The sequence below is a fragment of the Anthonomus grandis genome, chromosome 15 (genome assembly GCF_022605725.1).
Source record: "Anthonomus grandis grandis chromosome 15, icAntGran1.3, whole genome shotgun sequence".
NCBI lineage: Eukaryota > Metazoa > Arthropoda > Insecta > Coleoptera > Curculionidae > Anthonomus > Anthonomus grandis.
This window is the reverse complement of record NC_065560.1, coordinates 76,963-104,289: the sequence shown is the minus strand read 5'-3', so window position 1 is coordinate 104,289 and position 27,327 is coordinate 76,963. Positions and strand designations below refer to the sequence as shown.

The 27,327-nt window shown below is 34.1% G+C and overlaps 2 protein-coding genes across 7 annotated transcripts in view; one reads left to right on the top strand and one right to left on the bottom strand.

The window, feature by feature from the left end:
• The first annotated feature begins 163 nt into the window (after positions 1–163).
• Positions 164–19,466, top strand: LOC126744934 (uncharacterized). The gene is made up of 8 exons (XM_050452534.1): positions 164–395; positions 4,443–4,784; positions 5,428–5,594; positions 10,334–10,466; positions 11,883–12,096; positions 15,209–15,381; positions 15,794–15,917; positions 18,930–19,466. Exons 2-8 carry the CDS (start codon positions 4,519–4,521, stop codon positions 19,089–19,091), a joined length of 1,239 nt encoding a protein of 412 aa, XP_050308491.1. The 5' UTR covers positions 164–395; positions 4,443–4,518; the 3' UTR covers positions 19,092–19,466.
• Positions 19,467–20,992: 1,526 nt separating this feature from the next.
• The window catches only part of LOC126744932 (serine proteinase stubble), a 28,618-nt gene continuing 22,283 nt past the window's right edge, over positions 20,993–27,327 (bottom strand). For all 6 annotated transcript variants that reach the window (XM_050452528.1, XM_050452526.1, XM_050452527.1 and 3 more), the window contains 6 exons: positions 26,838–27,066; positions 26,665–26,783; positions 25,654–25,739; positions 25,285–25,391; positions 22,301–22,598; positions 20,993–21,309 (listed from right to left, as the gene is read on the bottom strand). In XM_050452528.1, coding sequence (XP_050308485.1) covers positions 21,025–21,309; positions 22,301–22,598; positions 25,285–25,391; positions 25,654–25,739; positions 26,665–26,783; positions 26,838–27,066 — 1,124 coding nt within the window. In that variant the 3' untranslated portion in view covers positions 20,993–21,024. The remainder of the gene's footprint in view (positions 21,310–22,300; positions 22,599–25,284; positions 25,392–25,653; positions 25,740–26,664; positions 26,784–26,837; positions 27,067–27,327) is intronic.

Sequence of the window (27,327 nt, the reverse complement as noted above, 5' to 3'; positions counted from 1 at the left end):
CAATATCCGACGTGAAAAGTAATTTAAATAACAATCAACCAAAAAGGTAGAAATAACCATTAAAAGACAGAGAATTTCACGGTGACAATTGTGCGCATGTCGCTGGTCCGTGTGGAATAAATTTTCCCGGTTTGGGAAAAGCGTCGGCAGTTCGGCTGGGAAACTCGCGACTAATCGAAGGGCGAGTGCAGTTGAGAGAAAAGATTCACGTGAAACTTTCCCGCGTAAAATAAACACTTTTGTTGGAAATACGTGAATTAGGGGAGTGGATTGATTGAATGTCGTTGATTGGAAAAGCTTTTTTCGAAGGTTTCAAGTTGAATTGTTTTTATTTTATATAGAGATTAGATTTAAAGTATTTTAATATGAGTGGGAGTTTGTTGCTGCTCAGTTTGGTAAGTTGCAAACTGTTATTGTAGAATAATAAGGCGATAATAACTATAAACTAATAAAAGTATACATCGATCTAGGAAATGAATTTTTCATCATCTGTATTACTATATAATATATTAAATAAATAAAGGGTGTCCCAATAAGAGCGCACGTTTTAATTAGTAAATAAAAGTCATAATTTATTTTAAACTAAGTGTTATTTATGTTTTAATGTAAAGCTAATACACTGCAATTAAACGTGAAAAATAATATCTGGCAAATGACCACCTCGACTTTCGTGACAAACTCTTATTCGTTTTGAGAAATTTTCAATTACATTTTCACATAATTGCGGCCCAATTTCGCTAATAATACGTCTAATTTCATTTTTCAACTGTGGAATTGTTGCTGGGTTATTAGCGTATACGAGGGATTTTAAAAAAACCCCAAAGAAAAAAGTCACAAGGCGTTAAATCGCATGATCTTGCGGGCCAGTTCTGGTCCGTCTGGACCGGGAAACTTTCTTAACAACAATTGAATTGCTTCACGTGTATCCTGTTGGTATCACATACCGCCCGTATCCATACCATCCAATTGAGGCCATAAAAAGGAGTAAAAAGAGCATATTATACGATAGCGTTCGCTGTTCACGGTAACTGCATTTTCAGCCTCGTCCTCTAAGAAGTACGGTCCAATTACTCCACCTGTCCAAAGTCCGCACCAAAGAGTAACTCTTAATGGATGTATTTTGATGTCATGAATGACTCTAGGATTTTCTTCGCCTCAAATTCGGCAATTTTGTTTATTAACAAAGCCATTAAGGTGAAAGTGTGCCTCATCGGTAAACAACATTTTTTTCGAAAAATCGACATCCATTTGTTGTTTTTGTAATACCCAAGAAGAAAATGTACAGCGCGTCGCATAGTCCACTGGCTTTAATTCTTGGGTCAATTAAATCTTATAGGGATGTAAATGAAGATCTTTTGATAGAATTCGGTGGGTAGTGCTCTGCGAAATATGCAACTGCTCTGCACGATGACGAAAAACTTGCTAAAAAAAATATTTTTTTTTCTTGTATAATTTTTGTAATACTCTGGTCCAATGACTTTAATACGTCGTCAACCGAAAAACCCGATCGAAAGAAACGTTATATGTAATAACAGTAATAAACCAAAGCAAAAAAAATGTAATTAACTAACTTTCGAGTTTTCATAGAAGAGCAATCCGCATTAATCTAAATTAGGAAGAAAACTGCATCAGAAGGAACGAATTTCCCCTTTGAAAGCGCTTGGCTTCCGTTGCGGTGCCTTCGGTTCCCCCTAGGCAGTACGTAATTTCCGTCAAATCGAAAATAGATAATCTAATCATAAAGTCTCTCGGTTTATTAGTCTCTCTCTCTCCCTCTCTTTCTTTTAGTAAATGAACGTTACAAGGAAAAACGGAGCTTTAGAGAGGCAGAACAAATAAGTTCATTCTGATTTGCTAAAAATGACTACTACAAAGTAAACTCTTAGGGGTTTTCTAACAATAATAGTTAATAGTTGGTAACATGAAACATCCTAATTTAAATGGTCTGCTAGAGCGGCTCTGAAGCCAGATATGTCATGGCATAAAGGTTGCAAAGCGTTTCCGTTTCAAAAGGACAATTAAGACAACAGAAAGCCAAGCTTAATTTAAGATGTTTCCTTAAGGCGTTAGATTAAATACAATTGCGGTAAAGTAATTTTTTGATTAATTATTAGAATGAATAATTATAAATATATTTCAATAAAATTCAAACAATTAATTAAAAAAGACCAATATGATATTTTGAGGGAATATGATAAAAAAAATTGAATAATCAATTAATGCACATTGGGTTTGATTAAAAATTCGTTTCCTACATCGGTGTATATAATACGGACTCCTGCAATATACATACATAATTATATGTAAGCAGATAATTTAAAACACCCAGTTTATTTCACCAAAATGTTAAGTCAGCAGTATGGCCGAGCTAAGGTCAAATGCCGCCATAAGAAAAAGCTGCTGCGACGGTTTAATGAGTATGAGAGATTCTTCGGTCGCGTTCATATAAAAAATTACGTCATCTGTAAAGTAGTCGGATTAATAAATTGGATTTTTGGGAATAGTGACTTTTATTTGGAGTGTAAATACCAAATAACCCTTCTAGTGTTTACATATGTATCCTTTAATCATTTCTATACCAAAGACTTTTTTTTTTACTAATAGCTCACAATTCAGTGACTTCTAACTAGATTTCCTTCAAAAAAAAATGATAATAAATGAATCTAAAACATCTGTTATATATCTAAATAAATAACATCAAAACTTTCCAAGGAATCATTTAAAATCCACGAATCGATAGTAGCGAATCCGGTTATGCTTGTTAAAAAAAAACTCCAATTTCCTGAAGCTCGAAATTACGTTTCTTTAACTTTAATTTCGAGGCATCGTTTTCCTTTGCCGTCGAATGACTTTGGGGCATGTTTTAAATTAATTTTCTCGTTTCGAACCGATATTAGAATAAAACGTTTTACGCAGTACGACACCTAAAAAGGGTCATTAGTAAATTATTGAAATTTGAAAAAAAAAAATGATTAATATATATCTTATGCTTATCTTCCTTAAAGCCTGTATAATATTAATCTCCATTAATAAATTCCAAGTGCATTTAATTATAAACAGTAAAATGGAAAAGAAGGATATTGGTTTTTATTGAATTTTTTTTCACCATTAATACTGTAATAATTCTTTTGAATTTTAACTGTTATCTTAGTGTTTATTGTGTTTAGAAAATAATTGGAAATTTCTTTTTCATAAAGCATCTAAAGGAAAATTATTATTTATTTTTTAAGGCAACTGGTCCTAAAATAATTAAAAAATAATAAGTTCTTCTTGCTTCTACCCGCGCTAAAGCTCTAACTTAGTGGTGCTTTTTAGCTAATAAAACTTAAAAACTCCCTTCCTAAATCTGTTTGAACTTTACGAACAGGGAACTACCGGAAATTTGTAGCTCAATTAAATATTTAAGTGAACTAAGTCTATAACATTTCCAAGGTAAAGTTAACTTAAACTGGGGTAAATACAGTTTTATACTATGCTTTAAGAAATAATTTATTACCACAATTAGTTTATTAAGTCTGAAAATGTTATGGACCTAAAGAAACTGCAGCATCATATCTGCAAGAGAAAAATTGCTATGAACAATATAGTGTTCGAGCTATATCGAGGAAAACGGCATCAGGTTTCTTGGCCTAATTATATCTGAGGAACCGAAGTTTGAAAAACACATAGAAGATCCTACCAAGAGTATTGCTTTTGTTTGTTTTTCAGCGAGGGTAATAACCCAGAAACTTGGTCTATAGGTTAGTAGGTATTACATTATATTTAGCTTTGATTGAATCTCGTCTAATATATGGAATCTATTTTTGGGGAAATGTTAACCACCATTTTCTATAATATACATATTACAAAAACCCGCCCTTCGTTCTATTGGTAATGCTAAATTTATGAATACATACAAGTCCATATTCCTCAATATCTTAACAAAAAGTTAACTGAATACAGAAAATAAAATTGAAAATTCTATTGCATCATCAATCTGTACAAAATATATCAGACTTCAAAACAAACCTTAAATTGTGTGTGTCAGTAAATATTTTAACAGCATCATCTATTTTTGTAATTTATATGGAAAATATAGAGAGTGAAGGTTGAAAAAAAGTGACCATTGATACCCTAAAAGCCCTTTCTCAGTAAAAACAAGGGCAATAAATAGAAAAATTCAGCAAGTTTTCCAAGGAGGGCCATATTTCTTTCGGCGCCAGTGTCCGCAGCTGACTTCGCGCCGTAAAATACGAGCTTTTAGCCGGTTATCCTCTTTTGCCCTACATTAAGGACGAATATACGAGTAACCCCATTTAAATAACAAATTGACCCTATATTCGAAATTGTTTTCCATCTATTATGATGCTGTGACAGCATATTTGTTTGATTTATTTGTCTTTTGATATATTATTACTTTTAATAAAAAAAAATTTAATATAACAAAATAATTTCTCTTTTAGATTTTAACGATCAAACGATGCCACAACTACTTCACCTCACTACTGTCAACAGAAATTTATTAATCAAAGGACGATAATGTTTTTAAGACATTCAATCATAGTGTTTACGACACTAACTTTATCGTATCATACAATAAACAGTTGTAAACTCGAAGACTATTTTAATATTAAAGAAGTGAGCATCGAAGATGCGGTACGAACATCCAACGTGGTCTTCCGAGCTTTATCTACTCCTCTAAGGAACTTCGATACCGAAGTACTGACGGCTTATTTTGATTTGGTTACAGTTTATAAAGGTGAGGAGAAGCTGAGCGGTTGGAGGCAACTTAATAACTATTTTCGGTAAGTTTATTAAGGCTAGTTTATAGCTAAAATACTGCATAAAACAAACTATTTATCTCATTTACAGGTCATAAAAAGTTCTCGATTTTAATGTATACGGACTGCATACAAAAATCCTTAATTCCAAGATGTTCACAAAACCGAAAATCTCTCTCTCTTTCTTTCTTATAAAACAAGTCTTAATCAAGCCTTAGATAAAAGACCAACTTACCGAACTCTTCTTTGTACTCGTGCAGTAATTTCTATTCGGTTCTTTTCGTCGGTGCAATTTTAAACAAAAACTTTGTATTTTAGCGGCGAGAAAGCTCCAAATTAAGCACTCCCCGGAAAACGTATGCTACGCGAATATTTTCAGCCTTTTAAAAAGTTTTAATTTGTGTAAACTAATTTAGATACTTTTACAGGTTTTTTTTCTTGGAATTTTATTAGTAGGAAGTTTTTTTGTCAAAAGAACTAATGAAACAACAATAGTAGTAAAGTCATATTCACTTCAATTAATCAGTATTGCCATCAATATATTATGGTTTTATAGAATACTCAAAATTTCAAGCTTCTTATCAATAATATTAACTTAACATTAAAAAATCTTTAAAAAACGAATTTCTTATATTCGTAAATATTTTAATGTTTATTTTTTTTTAAGTAAAATCAACGTAACATTCGTAACTAGCGAGGGTCCGGACTGTTTACTGGAAAACGAGGTGCCGAGGGAATATGTCGTCTTTGCGAATCTCGTTGGGGATCAAATACGTGCCAGTTGGGCGGCCAAGTGGGACGACGAAGTTGACGTGAGGGTGTGGGAGGCACTGGGTAAGTTACTTTGAAGATTTTTTTCCTTACTTACTAATAAATGACAAAACACAGCTTAAAAGACAAAGTCATGGTCTCAACAAATATATACAACACACACATATATATTTCTTTTGTAAAATGTTAACAAAATTTCATGGAAACGCAGCTCAAAATGTATGTTTTGAGATAGATCTTAAAAAGTTAAGATAAGATTAAAATATAGCAAGTGCATTCATAAGTTTTGCATATTTTGACTAATTAAAACCATTATAAGGAATAAAAATAATTGCGATACGACACGGTATAATAAATTGAAAATGACGACGTCTACAACGCCCAAAGGGAACGACGAAAATGCCAATATAAGGAAATAGAGATGTAGGGTATTGTCTTTAACATTCGCATTCGTTAGAATGGATGGTATTCGCGTGACAGGCGACATTATTGGATTTAAGACGTACACTTACTTTGAAGGGATTACTTTAATTACTTCTCCGAAAACTATTAGATTTAATGAATTGGAAATAATTCAAGAGCTTCAGAATCTGTTAGGGGACACAAGTGTTTTGGTTTGAAGATTAAACTTTTGAAATTAACTTTTCTCTTAGTTTCGTCGTTCTGAATCCAGCGAGACCATCCGCAAGGTCGTAGCTCTTCTAGTAGCTGAGATATGGCATTTTTGATGCCCATTTTTGGCCTCAAAAACGGACGCCGAAAACGACTTTTTCAGGATTCTCAAAGTGCTCTCGTTCCCTTAGTTCTGCTCGGATCCTGTTATAACCTGGTGTTTTCGTAATCTAGGTGACCCAAATAAGACGCTGGTATACTTAGTTTGATTTCGAAAAAAATGAATTTTTGGTGAAAAAATTCGATACGGGGGGGTATACCCGAAAAATGAAAAAACCCAAACTTTGAAGGTCGATATCTCGGCTCCTATGAGAGCTATCGGGAAAATTCCAACGGTTTTGTCTTAGTTTCGTCATTCTAAATCCAACGAGACCATCCGCAAGGTCGTAGCTCTTCTAATAGCTGAGATATGGCATTTTTGATGCCCATTTTTGGCCTCAAAAACGGACGTCGAAAACGACTTTTTCAGGATTTTCAAAGTGCTCTCATTCCCTTAGTTCTGCTCGGATCCTGTTATAACCCGGTGTTTTCGTAATCTAGGTGACCCAAATAAGACGCTGGTATACTTAGTTTGATTTCGAAAAAAATGAATTTTTGGTGAAAAAGTTCGATACGGGGGGGTATACCCGAAAAATGAAAAAACCCAAACTTTGAAGGTCGATATCTCGGCTCCTATGGGAGCTATCGGGAAAATTCCAACGGTTTTGTCTTAGTTTCGTCATTCTAAATCCAACGAGACCATCCGCAAGGTCGTAGCTCTTCTAATAGCTGAGATATGGCATTTTTGATGCCCATTTTTGGCCTCAAAAACGGACGTCGAAAACGACTTTTTCAGGATTTTCAAAGTGCTCTCATTCCCTTAGTTCTGCTCGGATCCTGTTATAACCCGGTGTTTTCGTAATCTAGGTGACCCAAATAAGACGCTGGTATACTTAGTTTGATTTCGAAAAAAATGAATTTTTGGTGAAAAAATTCGATACGGGGGGGTATACCCGAAAAATGAAAAAACCCAAACTTTGAAGGTCGATATCTCGGCTCCTATGGGAGTTATCGGGAAAATTCCAACGGTTTTGTCTTAGTTTCGTCATTCTAAATCCAACGAGACCATCCGCAAGGTCTTAGCTCTTCTAATAGCTAAGATATGGCATTTTTGATGCCCATTTTTAACCTCAAAAACGGACGTCGAAAACGACCTTTTCCGGATTTTCAAAGTGCTCTCATTTCCTTAGTTTTGCTCGGATCCTGTTATAACCCGGTGTTTTCGTACTCTAGGTGACCCAAATAAGACGCTGGTATAATTAGTTTGATTTCGAAAAAAATGAATTTTTGGTGAAAAAATTCGATACGGGGGGGTATACCCGAAAAATGAAAAAACCCAAACTTTGAAGGTCGATATCTCGGCTCCTATGGGAGCTATCGGGAAAATTCCAACGGTTTTGTCTTAGTTTCGTCATTCTAAATCCAACGAGACCATCCGCAAGATCGTAGCTCTTTTAATAGCTGAGATATGGCATTTTTGATGCCCATTTTTGGCCTCAAAAACGGACGTCGAAAACGACTTTTTCAGGATTTTCAAAGTGCTCTCATTCCCTTAGTTCTGCTCGGATCCTGTTATAACCCGGTGTTTTCGTAATCTAGGTGACCCAAATAAGACGCTGGTATACTTAGTTTGATTTCGAAAAAAATGAATTTTTGGTGAAAAAATTCGATACGGGGGGGTATACCCGAAAAATGAAAAAACCCAAACTTTGAAGGTCGATATCTCGGCTCCTATGGGAGCTATCGGGAAAATTCCAACGGTTTTGTCTTAGTTTCGTCATTCTAAATCCAACGAGACCATCCGCAAGGTCGTAGCTCTTCTAATAGCTGAGATATGGCATTTTTGATGCCCATTTTTGGCCTCAAAAACGGACGTCGAAAACGACTTTTTCAGGATTTTCAAAGTGCTCTCATTCCCTTAGTTCTGCTCGGATCCTGTTATAACCCGGTGTTTTCGTAATCTAGGTGACCCAAATAAGACGCTGGTATACTTAGTTTGATTTCGAAAAAAATGAATTTTTGGTGAAAAAATTCGATACGGGGGGGTATACCCGAAAAATGAAAAAACCCAAACTTTGAAGGTCGATATCTCGGCTCCTATGGGAGCTATCGGGAAAATTCCAACGGTTTTGACTTAGTTTCGTCATTCTAAATCCAACGAGACCATCCGCAAGGTCGTAGCTCTTCTAATAGCTGAGATATGGCATTTTTGATGCCCATTTTTGGCCTCAAAAACGCACGTCGAAAACGACTTTTTCAGGATTTTCAAAGTGCTCTCATTCCCTTAGTTCTGCTCGGATCCTGTTATAACCCGGTGTTTTCGTAATCTAGGTGACCCAAATAAGACGCTGGTATACTTAGTTTGATTTCGAAAAAAATGAATTTTTGGTGAAAAAATTCGATACGGGGGGGTATACCCGAAAAATGAAAAAACCCAAACTTTGAAGGTCGATATCTCGGCTCCTATGGGAGCTATCGGGAAAATTCCAACGGTTTTGTCTTAGTTTCGTCATTCTAAATCCAACGAGACCATCCGCAAGGTCGTAGCTCTTCTAATAGCTGAGATATGGCATTTTTGATGCCCATTTTTGGCCTCAAAAACGGACGTCGAAAACGACTTTTTCAGGATTTTCAAAGTGCTCTCATTCCCTTAGTTCTGCTCGGATCCTGTTATAACCCGGTGTTTTCGTAATCTAGGTGACCCAAATAAGACGCTGGTATACTTAGTTTGATTTCGAAAAAAATGAATTTTTGGTGAAAAAATTCGATACGGGGGGGTATACCCGAAAAATGAAAAAACCCAAACTTTGAAGGTCGATATCTCGGCTCCTATGGGAGCTATCGGGAAAATTCCAACGGTTTTGTCTTAGTTTCGTCATTCTAAATCCAACGAGACCATCCGCAAGGTCGTAGCTCTTCTAATAGCTGAGATATGGCATTTTTGATGCCCATTTTTGGCCTCAAAAACGGACGTCGAAAACGACTTTTTCAGGATTTTCAAAGTGCTCTCATTCCCTTAGTTCTGCTCGGATCCTGTTATAACCCGGTGTTTTCGTAATCTAGGTGACCCAAATAAGACGCTGGTATACTTAGTTTGATTTCGAAAAAAATGAATTTTTGGTGAAAAAATTCGATACGGGGGGGTATACCCGAAAAATGAAAAAACCCAAACTTTGAAGGTCGATATCTCGGCTCCTATGGGAGCTATCGGGAAAATTCCAACGGTTTTGTCTTAGTTTCGTCATTCTAAATCCAACGAGACCATCCGCAAGGTCGTAGCTCTTCTAATAGCTGAGATATGGCATTTTTGAAGCCCATTTTTGGCCTCAAAAACGGACGTCGAAAACGACTTTTTCAGGATTTTCAAAGTGCTCTCATTCCCTTAGTTCTGCTCGTATCCTGTTATATCCCGGTGTTTTCGTAATCTAGGTGACCCAAATAAGACGCTGGTATATTTAGTTTGATTTCGAAAAAAATCAATTTTTGGTGGAAAAAAACGATACGGGGGGGTATACCCGAAAAATGAAAAAACCCAAACTTTGAAGGTCGATATCTCGACTTCTATGGGAGCTATCGGGAAAATTTTAACGGTTTTGTCTTAGTTTTGTCATTCTAAATCCAACGAGACCATCCGCAAGGTCGTAGCTCTTCTAATAGCTGAGATATGGCATTTTTGATGCCCATTTTTGGCCTCAAAAACGGACGTCGAAAACGACTTTTTCAGGATTTTCAAAGTGCTTTCATTCCCTTAGTTCTGCTCGGATCCTGTTATATTCCGGTGTTTTCGTAATCTAGGTGACCCAAATAAGACGCTGGTATGCTTAGTTTGATTTCGGAAAAAATCAATTTTTGGGTGAAAAAATTCGATACGGAGGGGTATACAGGAAAAATGAAAAATCCCAAACTTTGAAGGTCGATATCAAAAATATATATATAAAAACGAATATATTTTCAAAGTAAAAATCGTAAATCACTCAGTTATAAGGCACCGGATCGGCAATTTCTCAAATCTACAGCTTCTAACGTAGCAAACAAGCTGAGTATGCAGCAGCTACAGTAATCCCCAACTGAGTAGTTTATCTTGATTACAGGGTGGAGCGAGTGGACTAACTGGTCAGCGTGTAGCGTTTCTTGTTCGACGGGGATCCAGCAACGGACCCGTCGCTGCTTGAAAATCGAATGTTCCGGATTTAATATTCAACAAAGACACTGTAATTTATTTAGGTAAGCTTCGGATTTTTCTCTTTTTTTTACTGCTGATTTAATTTACGTGAAGTCTTACTTTGGAAACTTTTTTATTTAGTTAAATTAGTTATTAAAATCGGGCTTATTAAAGTCGGAGAACCAGAACAAACAGAACATAAAAATCAAATTAAAAATTCTCACTCCAAGTTCGTCTATAATAATTCCTGTACCTGTAACTTCTTATTCCTACTGACGCCTTCTTAATGAAATATTCATGGGGCTCATTGTCGAGTTAATTCAAGTTTCACGAAGTCGAACGGAGCAGGATTAATTTGTTATGAGTTTAAGTGTTGAACTTTTAGAAAAATTGCTGTGAGCTGAGAACGAATTGACTTCTTTAAGTCGATTTTATTATTAGTTATGAATAACGTGTTATTAGGGAAATTTTTAATGATTATTACAGGAATACGTGAAATAAATAATATATATGAATACATTCTTATTTCTTCCGGGCGTTCGAAGTAGAAAAACCTTTTGAGTATTGCTAAGTGAATCTGAAGTAACTCTCGCATATCTTTCCATACGAACTTCTCTTAACAATTTTTTTAAAAAAAGTTTATCCTCACTTGAAGGTTTTCTCAATAGTCCTTTTATTTCTTTTTTAAAAACCTAATAACAATAACAGTAAAAACTTTTATTAGGCCCACTTCTTTTACTTTTAAAATGTTCTTTATTTCAATTTTGAGGCTCCGTTTTAAGCCGAAAGTCGGTGCGGGATATGATTAATAAGAACCGCATAGGGATTTAAATTTTCAACAGTTCAACTTTGTTGAATGAAGTTTATAAATGTCTTGAGGAGGAGTATCTAACTTTGGCCGGTTTTATTCATGGCGGTGCAATTTGTATATAACACGTAAGTGAGACTGTATCGCTTGGAGACTCTCATTTGTTAGAGAAAGTTTCAAAAGTAGTTAGTTTTTATTGTAACATTACTTAGTTAGATTAAAGTTATGAATTTTAAGTTTTTTAACGAGTTATTTTTTTAGAAAATGAGATTCTAAGATGTTACACGGGGCTATCTTTTTTTTTGTTACACCCTGTATACCACAAATTCTTTTCGTAGTTCACGAGAACAAGCATCAAAGGCTTGTTTGTTCATTTGATTTATAGAGATTAAATTTCATTCCTAATTCATTGATAAAAAACACGTGCCCAACTAACTAAAATTATACTGATAAGCAATGGTTATAATGTATCTAACTTTGTTGTGATACTATTTAACGGTTAGGTTTTTAATATAAGAAATTAATTCTTATATTATGTACTTAAGTCAAAATTTGATAGAATGTTTTAAATTAGTAATAAAGATTTATATTATTGAAATTTTTATTGAACCGCTCTAAAATTAAATTCAAAGTAATATTTATTCACTAATTCTAAGCGTATTTTTTGTAGTTGCAATGGTACAGTGACCCCACTGAGCCTGAAAGAGGACAAATATTTCCATCCGTCTAAGGATCGTTGGCGACCAGTTCCAGACAGAGCGACAGCGTGGCGTCTCCAGCCCAACTCGTACATTTGGATTCCGGCCTCGATGCTTTTTCCCAAAGAACTGGATCGCAATATTCCCAGGGAGTTTGCCTTGGCGTTAACGCTAAGAATTCCTAATGTGAGTCTTTTTCTTTGCTTTCAAAATTTGACTTTTAGAGGTAGAAATTTTGGTACATTACATTGCCAGGGCCTCGGGGGCGAACGAAACTTTATTCAATTATTTTTTTTGGTCTTATGAATATCAATTGTTATCAGATGATTTAGAATGATTCTTCTAGGCAACTTTTTTAACAGCCATTTGCATATCCCAACTAGCAATTTTAGTTACGGCTGCAACATTGTTTGATTATATTACTTTATTCAAGTAATAAATCGGTAACTGGTACCAAAAAAATATTTTATAAGTTTAAATAACTGCCAAGTAAAAAATAGTAGTAAGAAATACGTAATATTAAAATAATACTTGACTATATAGTAATTATTACTTTGCGGTAATTCTGATGGGAGCGCTGATACCGCTTAGCGACCTGACCTAATTACCTTTACAAAGTCGTTACTAAAAAGTAGAAAATATTGGTCGGTGGGACGATTAAATGGGACTTTTAAGTAAGCGCGATTACAAAGTTAAATTTCAAGTTCTTGCGACTACATAGGAACATCAAAATATTACCACGCAGTAATAAACTTTGAAGTAATATTATCAGTAACAAGACCGAAATAGTTACCCTTATTTCTTCTTTAAAGTAATATTTACCACCTTGGCTATTAAAGCAAATTACCTTTAAGTAATTATTTCTACTATGCAGTAAAATATACTTTATAGTAGCATTTTTTTGAAATAATTTACTTATTCCGAGGTCATTTTTACTTTGAAGTAACAAAAGAAATTTCTTGGTAACTTTAACAACAATTCGCCATAGTTTTTTAAATTATTTGACTCCATTTTGTGAGAAGGTATTGCACGATTTTATGAATTTACTAAAATCGGAATACTTTTACATTTTATGCAATTTTTATTAAATTATGTCCTTCTTATATTCATAGGAGTAAAGAGGAGTGAAAAAAATTATCTACCTTCTTTAAAAAATTAAATTTAAATATTTAAACATTTGTTAAAAGTCATTATTTTAATAAGCGTTCTTTATTTTCGTCCCATATTGCCTATGTTTAACAGTAAAATTTGCTTCGATTACATTTTTCCACTCCGGTAAGCGATAATATCAGCTATATTAAATACAATATGAAGTAGATTAACCCCGACACAACGCCATTACTTAGAATTATGACGGACATATAAAATTATTTGTGTTGACAAAGAAAGAGAATCAAAATGTTTGCATAATATTCTCTCAGTAACTTCATAGTAACTAGCACTGCACAATTACTACTTTATGACATCCCGAAAACCACTATGGGACGTTAAAAAGAAGTTCCCGGGACGATAGAATTACGTATTTGTTACAGCAAAATCATTCCCAATTTTGGTAAAAAAAACAGAACGGTGCCTAAACGGTTCCCGCGACTAGTAACCATAATTTTAAAGTATTCTTTATAGTCGCGATTACGTAGCTGTAGTTGGGATATATACTTATATGCTCTAAGTTTGTGTTATCTACGTATAGAGATTACCATAAACCTAAAATTTACAAGAAAGTTAAAAAGAATTCTATGAAAAAAGTAAAACAAAAGTTTTACAGGACGAAACTTTTGAATATAAGTTTGGATGTCAGGCAATCTTAAATCTCGTTACGTATCCGGAACTCAAAGTTTGCTCTTAAGTAAAGAGTTGTATGTTCTAAGTTAGAGATTTATTTCAGGCAATTCAATATGTCTAAACTTACACACAATATATGGTTCCTAAGAAATTTGAAACTTTTTACCTTTTAGTACATTATTATTATTATTATTATTATTGTTTCTTGCTACCTGGAAAAGGACGCTTGTATCTTTTAATGGAGAATTTTGCTATAGGGGTTTTATTTTTTTGAAGTTTTTTGAGAAGATATATCTAGTTGATATATTTTCAATCAGAAACTAATGCAAGTCAAGGTACAAGTCACGTCAAAGATCACGTTGAAGGTCTTCTAGACGTGACTTGGACTCTGACCTTTTTACGTGACCTTGACTTGATATTACTTTTCAAAAGTCCAAGCAGCTATTACAAATGTCAACACATGTCAACAATGTTACAACACATGTCATCTTCAAATATTATTAACTTTTTACTGAAAAACTTGTCATTTTCGCTCTATTAGTTACATTTGTAGTATATATTGCCACTTGTAAATAGTTTTTTATTTATTCATTTAATTTAAAAAAAAATCTAAACCTCCCATAGTTTTTCTATTCTCCTGGTTCCCACATTGTTTCGACCATATCGCACTTCAGTTACTAAACTGCGCCCATCTTTGTTAAACTATTGATCGGCATTGAAGCATCGTGGCATTAATGGCATTCAGCAATGCAAGTCAATAATAGGGCTATACAAATCACCACCATATCCGTTATTATTTCCATGAATTTATGTGGACACTTATAATGCGATGAAAGCGAAATCAGTACTGCGACATTGACAAGTTTTACAATACGTTAATCAGCTTGGTTTAAATAAATGCTTGAAATTGTTTATTCGGCCTTGAGTTATCTTGATTTGTTCACAAAATTACATTGAAAACGTTAATTTTATGAATCTGGAGCAATAGCATTTTTTTCATAAACGCTGTTTATTGAGAAATTAATATTCAGGTCACAGGTTTTATTTATTGAACTCCATTCATCTTCGATAATGAAGTTTTTATTTATCATTTACTTTTGATTTTCCCGCTTCGGCGTGGGGTATTTTTATATCTTAGTCGTGAAAGTGGCACAGAACCATAATTAAATTCCTTTCCGTTATATGTCAATAAAATTTTTACGAAGGATTTTATATTAATATTCAGAACCGGTTGGTTTTTTTTATTAAAGATATTTTCGAAAACAGAAAACTGTTTTAAATTTCGAAGTCTGGAATTAAAAGAATCACGCTTTCAATTATTAAAGGCGCATTCGCCATTTTATAAAGACGAGTGTTTTCAATCTCAATATTTAAAAAAAATACTGCACTGCAAAATACTTGCACCTCTTCCAAAGGACAATTTAAAGTCGCCATTTTATCAATATTAGAATTTTTTAATTATTTTTTTAAATTTTATCCTTAACTGGCCGGAATTAACTTAACCCTTTGATTTCAGGTAACGATCGGAACTGTATTCAGCTTACGATCCCGTTCCAAACAACATATCTATTTGTCGTTAGAAGTCGCAGGGAGCGATTTAAAATTTATCCACGCAACCGAGAAGGGAACGGATGTGGTCCGAATTCCCACGGGAATGGATGACGGAAAGTGGCATCAAGTCGCATTCGGGTAAGAACGGGCTAATTTAATAACCATTGAGCTTACCCAGAAACTTATCTTAACTAGGCTTTATGCGTATATCTATAGAGGGTTTATCGTAATGAGACTTTATATAAACGCTGGTAAGTTAGGATTACTTCATAGACCTGAGGGAGATAAAGTGTATTAATGTGTCGTACCATGTGAGATTTTTTAATGAGGTAATCCAATATTATTGCTGCTAAAATTTGAGAAAGCCAACAAATTAATTTTCAATTTATTTTATAATCTAAACAACCATCAGATAATTAAAGCTCTCCCTTTGAACAGATTTTTGCCATTAATTTTCTAATTAAAATCATATAATAATTAAAAATTCCCAAATAAATCTTCAGTATTAATTAAATTGAATCGAATTCAAATTTAGTTAATTTCTTTTCAGTATTCGGGACGAGAGCATTTTGGACGCTTTCGTGGACTGCGAGTGGTCCCGGACTGAAATTCTTTTGGCTCATTCACTTGACGTTCCTGAAGACTGCGATGTCATCGTAGGGTATTTGTTTACAGTTAGTATTTTAAAATTTTATTCTACGTTTATGCACAACCTTTGTACACTGTACGCTTTTTTATTATACAGTATTTATTATTGATCCTGAAGTAGACAAGATTCTCAAATTGTTTTCGGTTTTCGGCTTTCGAGTAATATTACATTGAAGATATTTTGAGTATAAAATCTAAGTATTTTATGATTATTTCAGGATTACTTAGGATTTTTTGAAAATTTCATTTTTTTATTAATATCTTTTTGTACCTAAATATTAATTTCACAAATATACATTATTTCAAAAATTTATTTTTTTTATGTAATAATTTTCTTCAAATTTGGCAATTTTGATAAAAAATTTTCAAAATTCTTAAAAAAATATATATCTATATAATTTTTTGGATATTTCCCTAAATTTACAAAGAAAATTCTCTTCTTGCATAAATTATTTTTTTAATTAAAAATTTGCTTATAATTCAATAAACATAAATGAAATTAAGTGAATTTTCGGTCCTTTGCAATTGCTTTAATTCCTCTCGTATTTTTAGTAGTCTAATAACTGTTTAGCACTTTAGTGGAGCAGTGTATTTCAGATCAGTTTTATGTGAATCGAGAACTCTTCAGTCTCTTTCAGTTAATAATTTTAGACACTGAAGTTTCTCGATGACTCCCCGCTACAAATTTGAACAAGGGCGTCGCCAGCCGGTAAGCTAGGGAGGTGCAGCATGAAAGAACTAAAGACAAAAAACAAAAATTTTAATTAAAACAAAATATTTACATGAAAATCAATTGAAACATAATCTTCTAGGGTTCTTTGCGAATTCGTTAGTCACTTTGTTAACAAAATCGTCCAAGATTTTAAAAATGTGTACACTCATCATAGCGAGGCCATTGAGTCGAGTTTCAGACATGGTGCTCCTCAACCAGGTTTTGATTCTCCTAAGGCTACTAAATAACCTTTAACTGTACAAGTTGTACAAGGTAATGTAACAAGGATCTGTAAAGCCTTCTTAAGTTCAGGAAAGAAATCATCAGTTTCCTTAAGGATGTCCACAACACTCATTTTGACCGATTCTGGTTTTTCCTCTCATATTTTTTTCCAAAGCTCTATCTCAATTTGGGTATTTGTAACACCGTAAAAATTTCTCGCAAGCCTCTTCAAGTTCTTCCAAAGAAATGATTTTCATTTGCGCAGGATGTAGTTTTGACAAAGTAAATGATGCTCTATTTTCTTCAGAAAACCTTATTTCTAGGGAATTTATAATTGAGTCCAAATAAGGAATTGTTATGGACCTGCGCCAAAATTCTGAGGGGCATTTTGATGGGTGGTTGCTACGGTGTTGTTGTCTTTCAGCAGTACGCGGTATTGATTTCATATCCAATCCAATTTTTCCCGCAATAACAGAAGCAACTTTGAAAATTTCTTCTGTTATTCACGGCGGTTTTTGATCATTTTTAAAATACGACCAATATGCTGTGATGCCTGAACTGCATCCAAGGAGACTGATTGGAGCACGTTTACTGTTGGTTCTAAAAGAGCGGAATATTTGGCTATCAATCCAAGGCTAAAAATAAACGAATCTTTGGAAGCTGCAGCATGGAGCTGATATGCATGTTTCCTTGTCGCAAAATTGCCATCTCGAGACAGGGTTTTTAGTGCCTCCATTATATCACAAAAGTTCTCTTTAAAAACTCCGATGCTCTTGTATTTCTCGCTCCACCTTGTTTCGCACAGCTTGAGAATATTGGGTATTAATTTTCTTCTTAGAACCGATTTACGAAAAAATGTAATTATATCTTTGATGGCCCCAACTGTATTTTGGATCTCCGGCAGAGCATTCAGATCATTGATTATCAGGTTGAGTTTATGTGACGAGCAATGGAAAAATAGTGCTTTCTTGTATTTTTTACGCAAAATAGCCTGAACGCCACCTTCTTTTTCAGACATCGTGGAACAACCATCGAATCCCAAACCAACGCATTTATCTGGATCGAGATCCTCTTTTATCAGGAATTCGTTTATTGCCGTGGCAATCGATTTAGCGTCCAAGGCTGTAAGCTCAGCAATTCCGAGGAATACTTCTTCAATGTTGCTGGTTTCCTCATCAAAATATCTTATGCCAACTGAGAGCTGTTCCTTTCCAGAGATATCTGCCGTTTCGTCTGCTAAAATGCTATATGCTTGCAATATATTCACATTTTTTATGCAATCGGCCTTCATAACATCTCCACAAATACTGATAATCTCATTCTGGATGTCAACCGATCGATAACTTGCATTTTTCTTTCCATGCTCAAGATGGTTTTTTAAAATAGTGTCTTTTGCGTCAATTCGTATCCTATACAGCCCTTCCAGAATTCCATCACCATAGTTTGCCCGCCTTAATGCTAGGGCGTGGGATCCGCAAAACGCAATGCAGGAAATAATCGATCTTATAATTTTCCTGTTTTTTTCAAGACTTTCCTGAGAGTATTTGTTAATTTGCACATCTACTAGCACATTATCAAGAAAAGATTTAGCTGCTTCCAATGCCGTCTTATGAAAGTGAGTATCTGCGTGTTTTCTGCAGTATTCATGAACATACAAAACGGCCTTATAATGAACGAACCTAAAACACCTCTAACGGAGCTCAGATTGGGTGGAAATAGTGTACAGAAGGCTCCTTTTTGTTGGCGGGAGTATGCTAACCATGGTGAGTACATTTCCAACCAGGAATGATTCGCTTTTCACTTGCGAGCGCTTCGAGCCCCCGAAATGTAAATATGTATAGGTATAGTAAAGCCTTATATTAGATTGAGGTTAACCTAATAGCCTAATTATTAAGTGAAATTAGAAATTAATAAATGATAAGTTACGAAATATACGTTTTCAAAAGCAAAGTTTCAATTAGCCGGATGACTGGTTTAGCGTTAACCTCTAGGCCTCTACAGCTGCCCCTCCCCCCTTGCCCCTCTCTGGCGACGCCCTTGAATTTGAACGTTATTATTATATAGATAGATTTTCAAAACAAATAATTGATGTTTATTTACACAGGGTGACATCGAACAGTTAACTTTACTAAAAGACCCTCGTGCAGCCAGGCTTCAATGTTCCACCACCCAAACTTCTATAGAAGATTCCGATATGGAGTTCACTTCAAACGGTTTTAATTTATTGAAAAGGAAGGTAACAAAGAGCAGAACACACCGATATTGAAAAATTAATGTTTCGGGACTATTACTGAATAAATACGGAACGATTTTGAATACTTAGTCTTCCCCATCTGTTAACATTTTTTTACAGCTACTCTGTATTGTTGTTAAAAATAGTGTGGGGATGATTGGAAATAAAAAACTATTGTCAAAAAAAAATAGTATACATTTTTATTTTCTTATTCTTATTATGTGTTATTTTAATCATAGATATTAAATATATGTACGTAATTATTAACTAAGCCTCTTAGTTATCCTTTTTTTTGTTATTTTTTATATGTACCTGTATGACAATAGGCCTAAGGTAGGCCATAAACGTTATTTTCTAATATTAACATAAAATGTATTAATAAGATGTGATGTTTATTAACAGATTGTATTGCATTTTGACAATAAATGTACTGAAAAAAATTAGGCATTTTATTTTGCCTTTAACGATAAAAAACGAATTTGATTTCAATAAATTCATTTCAGCCGAATATTTATGAATTTTTCTCTATCCATTTAATTTCGATTAATAAAATCAATTTAATGGCTAAAAGTCCTGCTTAAACTGTAATTACATTAATCGTATAAAGTTGTCATCTTCTATATATTTAGTTGACATTTTGAGCCGGACATAGAGAGATTAACAGCGTGAGTGCGTTATCATATCAATTATTTCATGGATGGAAATTGCGTATTTAATATCTGACAAGTTTTTATTTAGAAGTTTCCATTTCACCATCTCAGTTTACAATTTTACTATAGTATTGGCCTACTTGACTTATATGGTCTAATATCAATTTAATAATAAATTTATACAACCATATCATGAACATTTTGAAACGAGATTCCTTTGGTTAACCCTTTACCGACGTACCGATTTAAAACCCTTTCATATTTATGGCCACACACTAGGGAAATCTGTCGACAAGCTTGTTTACTTTAACCCGAGATTGTTGACACCCCTTCGGGCATTCACAAAAAGACATGCATATAGCATGGTGCATATGAAAACTAAAGATTATGAAAACAGTCGATTATATGCTTACATCACTAAAACTAACAGAGGTAATGACTTGAAAATTGGAACACAAATTCCTCTAAGAAAGCTATTATGGACACATATTTCAGCATTTTTTTAAGAATGTTTAAAAGTGAAAAAGTAACCTTGAAATTCAAAAATTCCTAAGGACAAAATGCTCATATTTCTGATTCTAAGAATGTTAGCATAATCACTCATGAATCTATCTAGAGGAACTTAAAGAAAATAAAATTTGGATTAGGTTAGGTTCTTAATGATTAAATGAAAAGCAATGCACTGAAAAATTATCAAAAAATGTATTAACAAATATATCGTAATAAAATATATATATATACAATTTACATACATGAAATAGTTACAAAATTAAAAAGAAATAGATGACGACCCAGATATCGAAACGTTACGCCGCAATTGAATTAATATTAAACCGTTTCGATTTTAATAAAATAAATAAATCACGAAAATAATAATTGGAGAGACGTTCGCATAAAAATCGATTAAAATCAAAGTGACTCCATTAAAATTTCCAATATAAATTGTTTTATGAAATTGGGTTTTTCACATTTAGATACATTCGGATGATTTAAATTACATAAGTATTGTTTTAAATATAATTGAATCTATTTTAAGGGCAAGTTAATGATACTTCAAAAAAAATATCCTTATACTTTTATTGTTATTTTCCCCATAATTCCTAATGTTTTATTATGCCGTACACTATAAATCAAAATTTTAACACTATAATGCCTGGCAATTTTGGTGATCCAAGGAATTATCATAAAAATATATTGCTCGGCAAGTAATGTATGCAAGACAACAATACGAAACCAATATACATATATATTGACTTATTATTCGAATTGTATTAAAAGTGGGTCAATGCTGATATTTAGTTTATTGGAAAAATGGGTCAAGTAACATATTTTAAAATCCATGGGACAAATTTGGATATTCGTGTACACACCCCTGGCAAATTCACCTCGGCACATCCGATGCCCCACGAAATGATCCCAGCCAAGAAATACCTCCCGTCCCTCCCTTTTACTTGAAGGGGTCCTCCAGAGTCACCCTGGCACGAATCCTGACCACCACCCTCGTGGCCCGCACACAGAAAAATCTCCGGAATAATTTCTTGACGTCCCGCTTTTAGAAACATCGACTTGCAACGGTCGTTGCTTACTATCGGAACCTGAACCTAAAGAAAAATTGAATTTTCACAATCAATCAATCATATGCTTTATTGTCAAAAAATTACAAAATTTTGTAGACAAAGCTAATAAAAAAAACATATGAAAACAAAACAAATTACACAAAATAAAAATAAATATACAAACAAAATAAATACATGCAAAACTGTACAAAAACAATGTACCTGGTCAATATACATCATGATGTATAAAATGTCAATAAAAATAAACACATTAGTCAATAACAGTAAATTAATTAAATTAAATACAAAATGAAAGTGCAATTCATTTACTAAAGAAAAAAAAACTAATATATTCTCTATTTTAAGACATAAACAGAGCCAGTATGTGTGTGATACCCAAAAATTATCCTAGAAAAAAATCCTCCACTGTGTACAAGGCTTTTTCCAGAAAGTACGCCTTCAAAGCATTATGAAATTGAGGAAAATTGATTTAATTTCCAAAGGCAAATGATTATGCATCTTTTTGGCTCTGTATAGAATAGAGCTTTTTACTAACTCGGACCGAGGGGTTTGCAGATAAAGATCATGCACTGCGTTGCGAAGTGAGACGGCCTACTTGGCATTTCTGACTTATGTTTGCGTACTAAGCAAATAGATTCAAATATGAATAAAGAGGGAAGAGCAAGTATCTTATATTTTTTGAAGATTTCTTGACAGTGAGCTCTGCTATTAAGTCCAAGCAGATACCGAACTGCTCTCTTTTGGAGTTTAAAGATGCGTTCAAATTGAGTCACACCGCATGTGCCCCAGAATGGAAGGGCGTAACGTAGATGTGACTTAAAAAGGGCATAATAAACTGTTCTTGAGGTTTGAAAACTTAATTCCCTGGAAACTGATCTTAAGGCAAAACATGCTGAAGTTAATTTTTTATATAAGGCATCAATATGCAAGTCCCATTTTAGGGAGTAGTCAACATTAAGTCCCAAGAACTTCACGGATTCAAGCTCATATAATTGTTAAAAAATCGATATCTTACCTCCTGAAGTACCGAAGGTAAGGTACCTCCCTCACTTAGCCTACCCCAGCCGGTTACGGTAGCGTTTTCACCCACCAAAAGATCATCGGAAGCTGGTAAACATATTGGTCGAATATGAGCTTCGAATTCTATGGGTTTGTCCAGCTGAACTAACGCCAAATCGTATTCGTAAGTGAAAAAGTTGTATTTGGGATGCACGATCTTTTTGGCTACGGATCTTTCGGCGTACGGTAGGGTCTCTTCTGCGTTGGAAAAGTCGAATTCGCCCACTCTGATACGGATTTGGGAGGTCAGCAAGCTAAAAAGCGATATTTTAAGCATATGGAGTATATTAGAACTTTTAGTATTTAATTTATATCAGATTACATAAAATTAAAATTAAAAAATTAATATAAAAAAAAATTTTCCTTTTTCTGATGACCATCAATGCAGTACTGACGGCCTTCTTCCTTCTCTCCATAAAGCTTTCGCAAAAAAGAACGTACTTCTAAATTTACAATATAAGCCTACATCTCTATGTAAAACATCTCTCAAGAACTTTTATTTTATCCCTGAACCGAAATAAAACTCCGGGTGAACTTAAAAGTAGTAATAAAGTTTCATTTAAGCGTTCTTTTTATTACTCCGCGAGGCTGCACGGTTTCGTATATTATAGCGTGAATTACAACAGATGGCCTCCTGTTTGCTAATTTTCTCTCCGAAATAGGACATATGCCGCAAACTGCATTTTGTTAGTAAAATTTATTTCTGCTTTAGAACAACAGCCACATCCGAATGATTTACATTATATAGGAGTCAGTCCGACATAACAATTCCGAATTTGTATAACGTCCTACTTTGGAATAAAATTAATTAACTTCAGTCCCTTAGAAGGGGCGGCATTCACTCATGTTTTTCCAAAAGGTAAGAGATACATCTTTTAAAAGGGTTCAGGACATTTTGTTGTCATAAGCAATTACTACATCCAAATTCGATTTCAGTCAAGATCTAACCGTGATATACAAGGTGTCCCGTGAATAGTGGTCCAAATGAAAACTCCTAGTAGATTGGACTATTTCCAATCAGAATAATCCAACATAGCTCTAACGAAAGAGTTACGGTTTTCGAGATATTTTGATTTTTGCGAAAGTTTAAGAAATAAAGTCTTATGACGCAATAAAATAATAATAGAATTTGGGTGCCCATTAGCGTAAAAACTTATTTATTCCATGCCGTATTAAAGGCAAACACTTTTTGAATTTTTTGTTAACCTCAAAAAAATGGTTGTTTTAATGCCGAAAGAACATCGTTTTTTTTTTCGATGCAAATTAATTCGGTTTAGTTGTGTTTTGCAATTTCACAAAAGGTGTTCAAAATAGTCATCACCTGCTGCTACACACGCCCTACACCTTCTTATAAAGGATCGCTTAATCCGTTGAGCATGGCCAGCTCTATTTATCTCTTGAGCAGCAGTTTGGATGCGCTCGCGCAGATTTGTTTGTATGGGTCTCCTGTATACAATTTCTTTGAGGCATCCCCAGTAAAAAAAATCAAGAGGATTTAGGTCAGGTGACCGTGGGGGCCACAGTATAGGTCTTAGACCTTCGATCCATCGGTTAGGGTAGGATTCATTTAAAAAATGTCTAACTTGCACACCCATCGTGTTGCAGCCACATATTTCGGCAAATGTCTAATGGAACATTTTCCAAAAGGATGGGGAGAATATTTTGCAAAAAATGGAGATAATATTCAGCATTGAGATTTTTCTCTTGGTTCGAGAGTCTGAACGCGCTGCACATGATACGGATGGAACTCATAAATTCGTTTTAAAATTTTTTGAACTCTGCTTTTGGATATACCTGTACGTCGTTCTATGGCACGTACCGAGGTACTGTAATCCGCATCTCTCTCCTCTAAAACTTCCTCTTCTCCTTCTAAATGCGACCTACCTTCACGAGCGCTACCTACACCTTTTCCAGGAAATCTTCCTTCAAGCAATGCAGCATGCACCCTAATAAAAACTCGGTGGTCTAGATGACGAGCGTTAGGGTACCTTACTCTGTATAATTCAGAGGCTGCCCTGGCGTTTACTTCATACAAGTCGTAAATGAAGTGCATATTTGCATACTCAAGTGATGTGTATTGCGCCATACTAACAACTAGAGGTATTAAAAAACTTTAAGCTTAAGTTAATGCCAAGTTGTCATGAGTGACAATTTTAATATCGGTGCCATAGGTCATAGTTAAAAAATATAAGTAGGTTATTAAATGGGCAACTGCCTATGTACGGGCTTGGCTGTTGCACTCGTGGCGCCCTCCACCGTCCAGAAAATCCACATATTAATAGAGAAGATAAATCGCAATACCAATTTAAAATTAATTTGTGGACAGGGATTATTAATGGTGAAATTATAGGACCGTTTGAGTTGCCGCAAAATCTCAATGCTGAATATTATCTCCATTTTTTGCAAAATATTCTCCCCATGCTTTTGGAAAATCTTCCTTTAGACATTCGCAGAAATATGTGGCTGCAACACGACGGATGTCCTGCTGAAAGAAATTTTTAAAATGAAACCTATCCTAACCGATGGATCGGACGTCTAGGACCTATACTGTGGCCCCCACGGTCACCTGACCTAAATCCTCTTGATTTTTTTACTGGGGATGCCTCAAAGAAATTGTATACAGGAGACCCATACAAAACATTAAAAATCTGCGCGAGCGCATCTAAACTGCTTCTCAAGAGATAAATAGAGCTGGCCATGCTTTTACGCTAATGGGCACCAAGATTCTATTATTATTTTATTGCGTCATAAGACTTTAAACTTTATTCCTTAAACTTTCGCAAAAATCAAAATATCTCAAAAACCGTAACTCTTTCGTTAGAGCTATGTTGGATTATTCTAAATGGAAATAGTCCAATCTACTAGGAGTTTTCATTTGGACCACTATTTACGGGACACCCTGTAGATGCAAATAGATAAGAGGCCTACTTAGTTACTTACTCATCCACACAATGACCGGCTGTGGCGATCCAATTTTCGTTCAAGATAGCACCGCCGCATCGGTGGGTACTCGAAAACCCAAAAAATGAGATACGTCGCACCGAAACCTAATAATAAAAAAAGACCAAAAAAAGTTATTAGGGTTTGCTTAGAAAGGCACATATATATAAAATATGTACGAGGCCGAAAATACACTTTATTTCACCTTACGTGGTAAATTCTTAATTTAAAAAGAGCAGTTTTTAAAAGGTTATAACATATAAAACTTCTATAATTTTAGAGCTTCTAATTGCATTATTAAAAAATCACTAAATTGTACAGAGAAATTTAATAAATAATGACAAAGTAACTATAGATACATTTATTTACCTGCCAAGGCCATCTCCCGAAGACTGCATTTTTGCCTCCTACGATTCTTGTTTGCGCTTTGGTAAACAATTGAGGAACTCCGCAATCTAAAATTAAAGTTTTTCATTAATAGGTAACGAATTACATGTGTGGTGAGATATAAAAGAATTTGTCTTAACCAATATCTACTTTTATTAGAAATTACAATCCAGAACCAAGCGTAGAAAGTAGGAACGAAAAAAATTAAATTTATTTCCTTTTAAAGTCTTAAAACGATTTTTTTTCTGTTTTCAAATGATTATATACTTATAGTACATTTAACATGTTATTAATTGATAAGAGACAGGAATAAAAACATTATTTTTTAAAAAAATATACATAAAAAACTTCCCCCAAACAACAAACAAGCCATAAAATTATTTAAATTCTCCACCTTCCCGGGAATTCTTAACAACTGCGATAACAAAACCGAAATACGTCGATATATTTTAACTTCGTTCCTACTCGAAAAATCCCCTCGGCGAAACCCAAATTTTGCTTTATTAAATAAAGCAAACACATGAAATATTCAAATCGCCTTTGTGTAACGCGCCACGGAATACAAACTACAAGAAAACCATTTTTGAGGTCGTATTTCGGTGTGTGCGTGAGGATTTTCCTAGAATCGTGCAATTTTTCCTTTGAAAAATTTAGAAATTCTGCACGATGGCGAATTTCTTTCCTATTGGGTCATTTATATTTTTTAACAGTTAAAAAAAAACAATAATACGGAATAAATATAAATAATATGTACTTACATGTAAACAATAAATCCCCGCAGTCAATCCGAATCACTTTGTCATCGCGAAGGTACCCGTGGAAGGCCTTTAATATAAAAAAAATATAAATTTTAGTTTTTTCTCATTTTCTGTTAGTATATCTAGTTCTACATTGTTTTAGAAGGGCAAAGTGGTTCGGGTTGACTAAAAGTTTGCTAAAATTAAACAGTACTTACCAAAAAAAACTCTTTGTCAAAATCTGTTGGTACCTTACCTGATCTATGTGCCATTTGATCTTTCAGGAAATTACTTAAAGTAGTTACTATTGGCAAATCGGTTTCAGTGTCACTTTTTGGACCTGCCGTTGTTGTCGTATATGGAATACTTGAGTATCTGAAAGACCATTTAATCTATATATTATTATATAGAAAAAACAATTTTACTAACTTTTCTGTGGTTGATTTCACAGGCTTAGTTGGATACTTGCTAGTGATCGGTAATGGTTTTTTAGTTGGTTTATAGGGTTTCGGTTTAAAACTCGTTGGCTTCTTCACTCTGGTTACAAAAGAAGGTTCCGTGGTATATTGCCAGCCTGCAGCAGGCTTACCATCTGTTTGAATTGCATTTTGATGGGGTTTTTCAGTGCTTGGCTGTTTTTCTGGTTTAGTGTAAGGGGCTAAAATGTATAACCTTTAAAAAATTATCAATAAAATGATAAAGCAATAATTAATTGATTTGGCAAGGTCTTTTTGCGATCGGTCAAATTCATTTATTGTCTGGTGAAAGAATGTAGTGAGAATCAAAGAAATTACTGTATAATATAAGTAATATACAATTTTCGTTTTCCATACTTAACAACGATAGTCCGACACGTATAAATTACTTGCCACAAATTAATATTTGACTTTTAAAAAAACTATAATGAAATGTTTGAAGC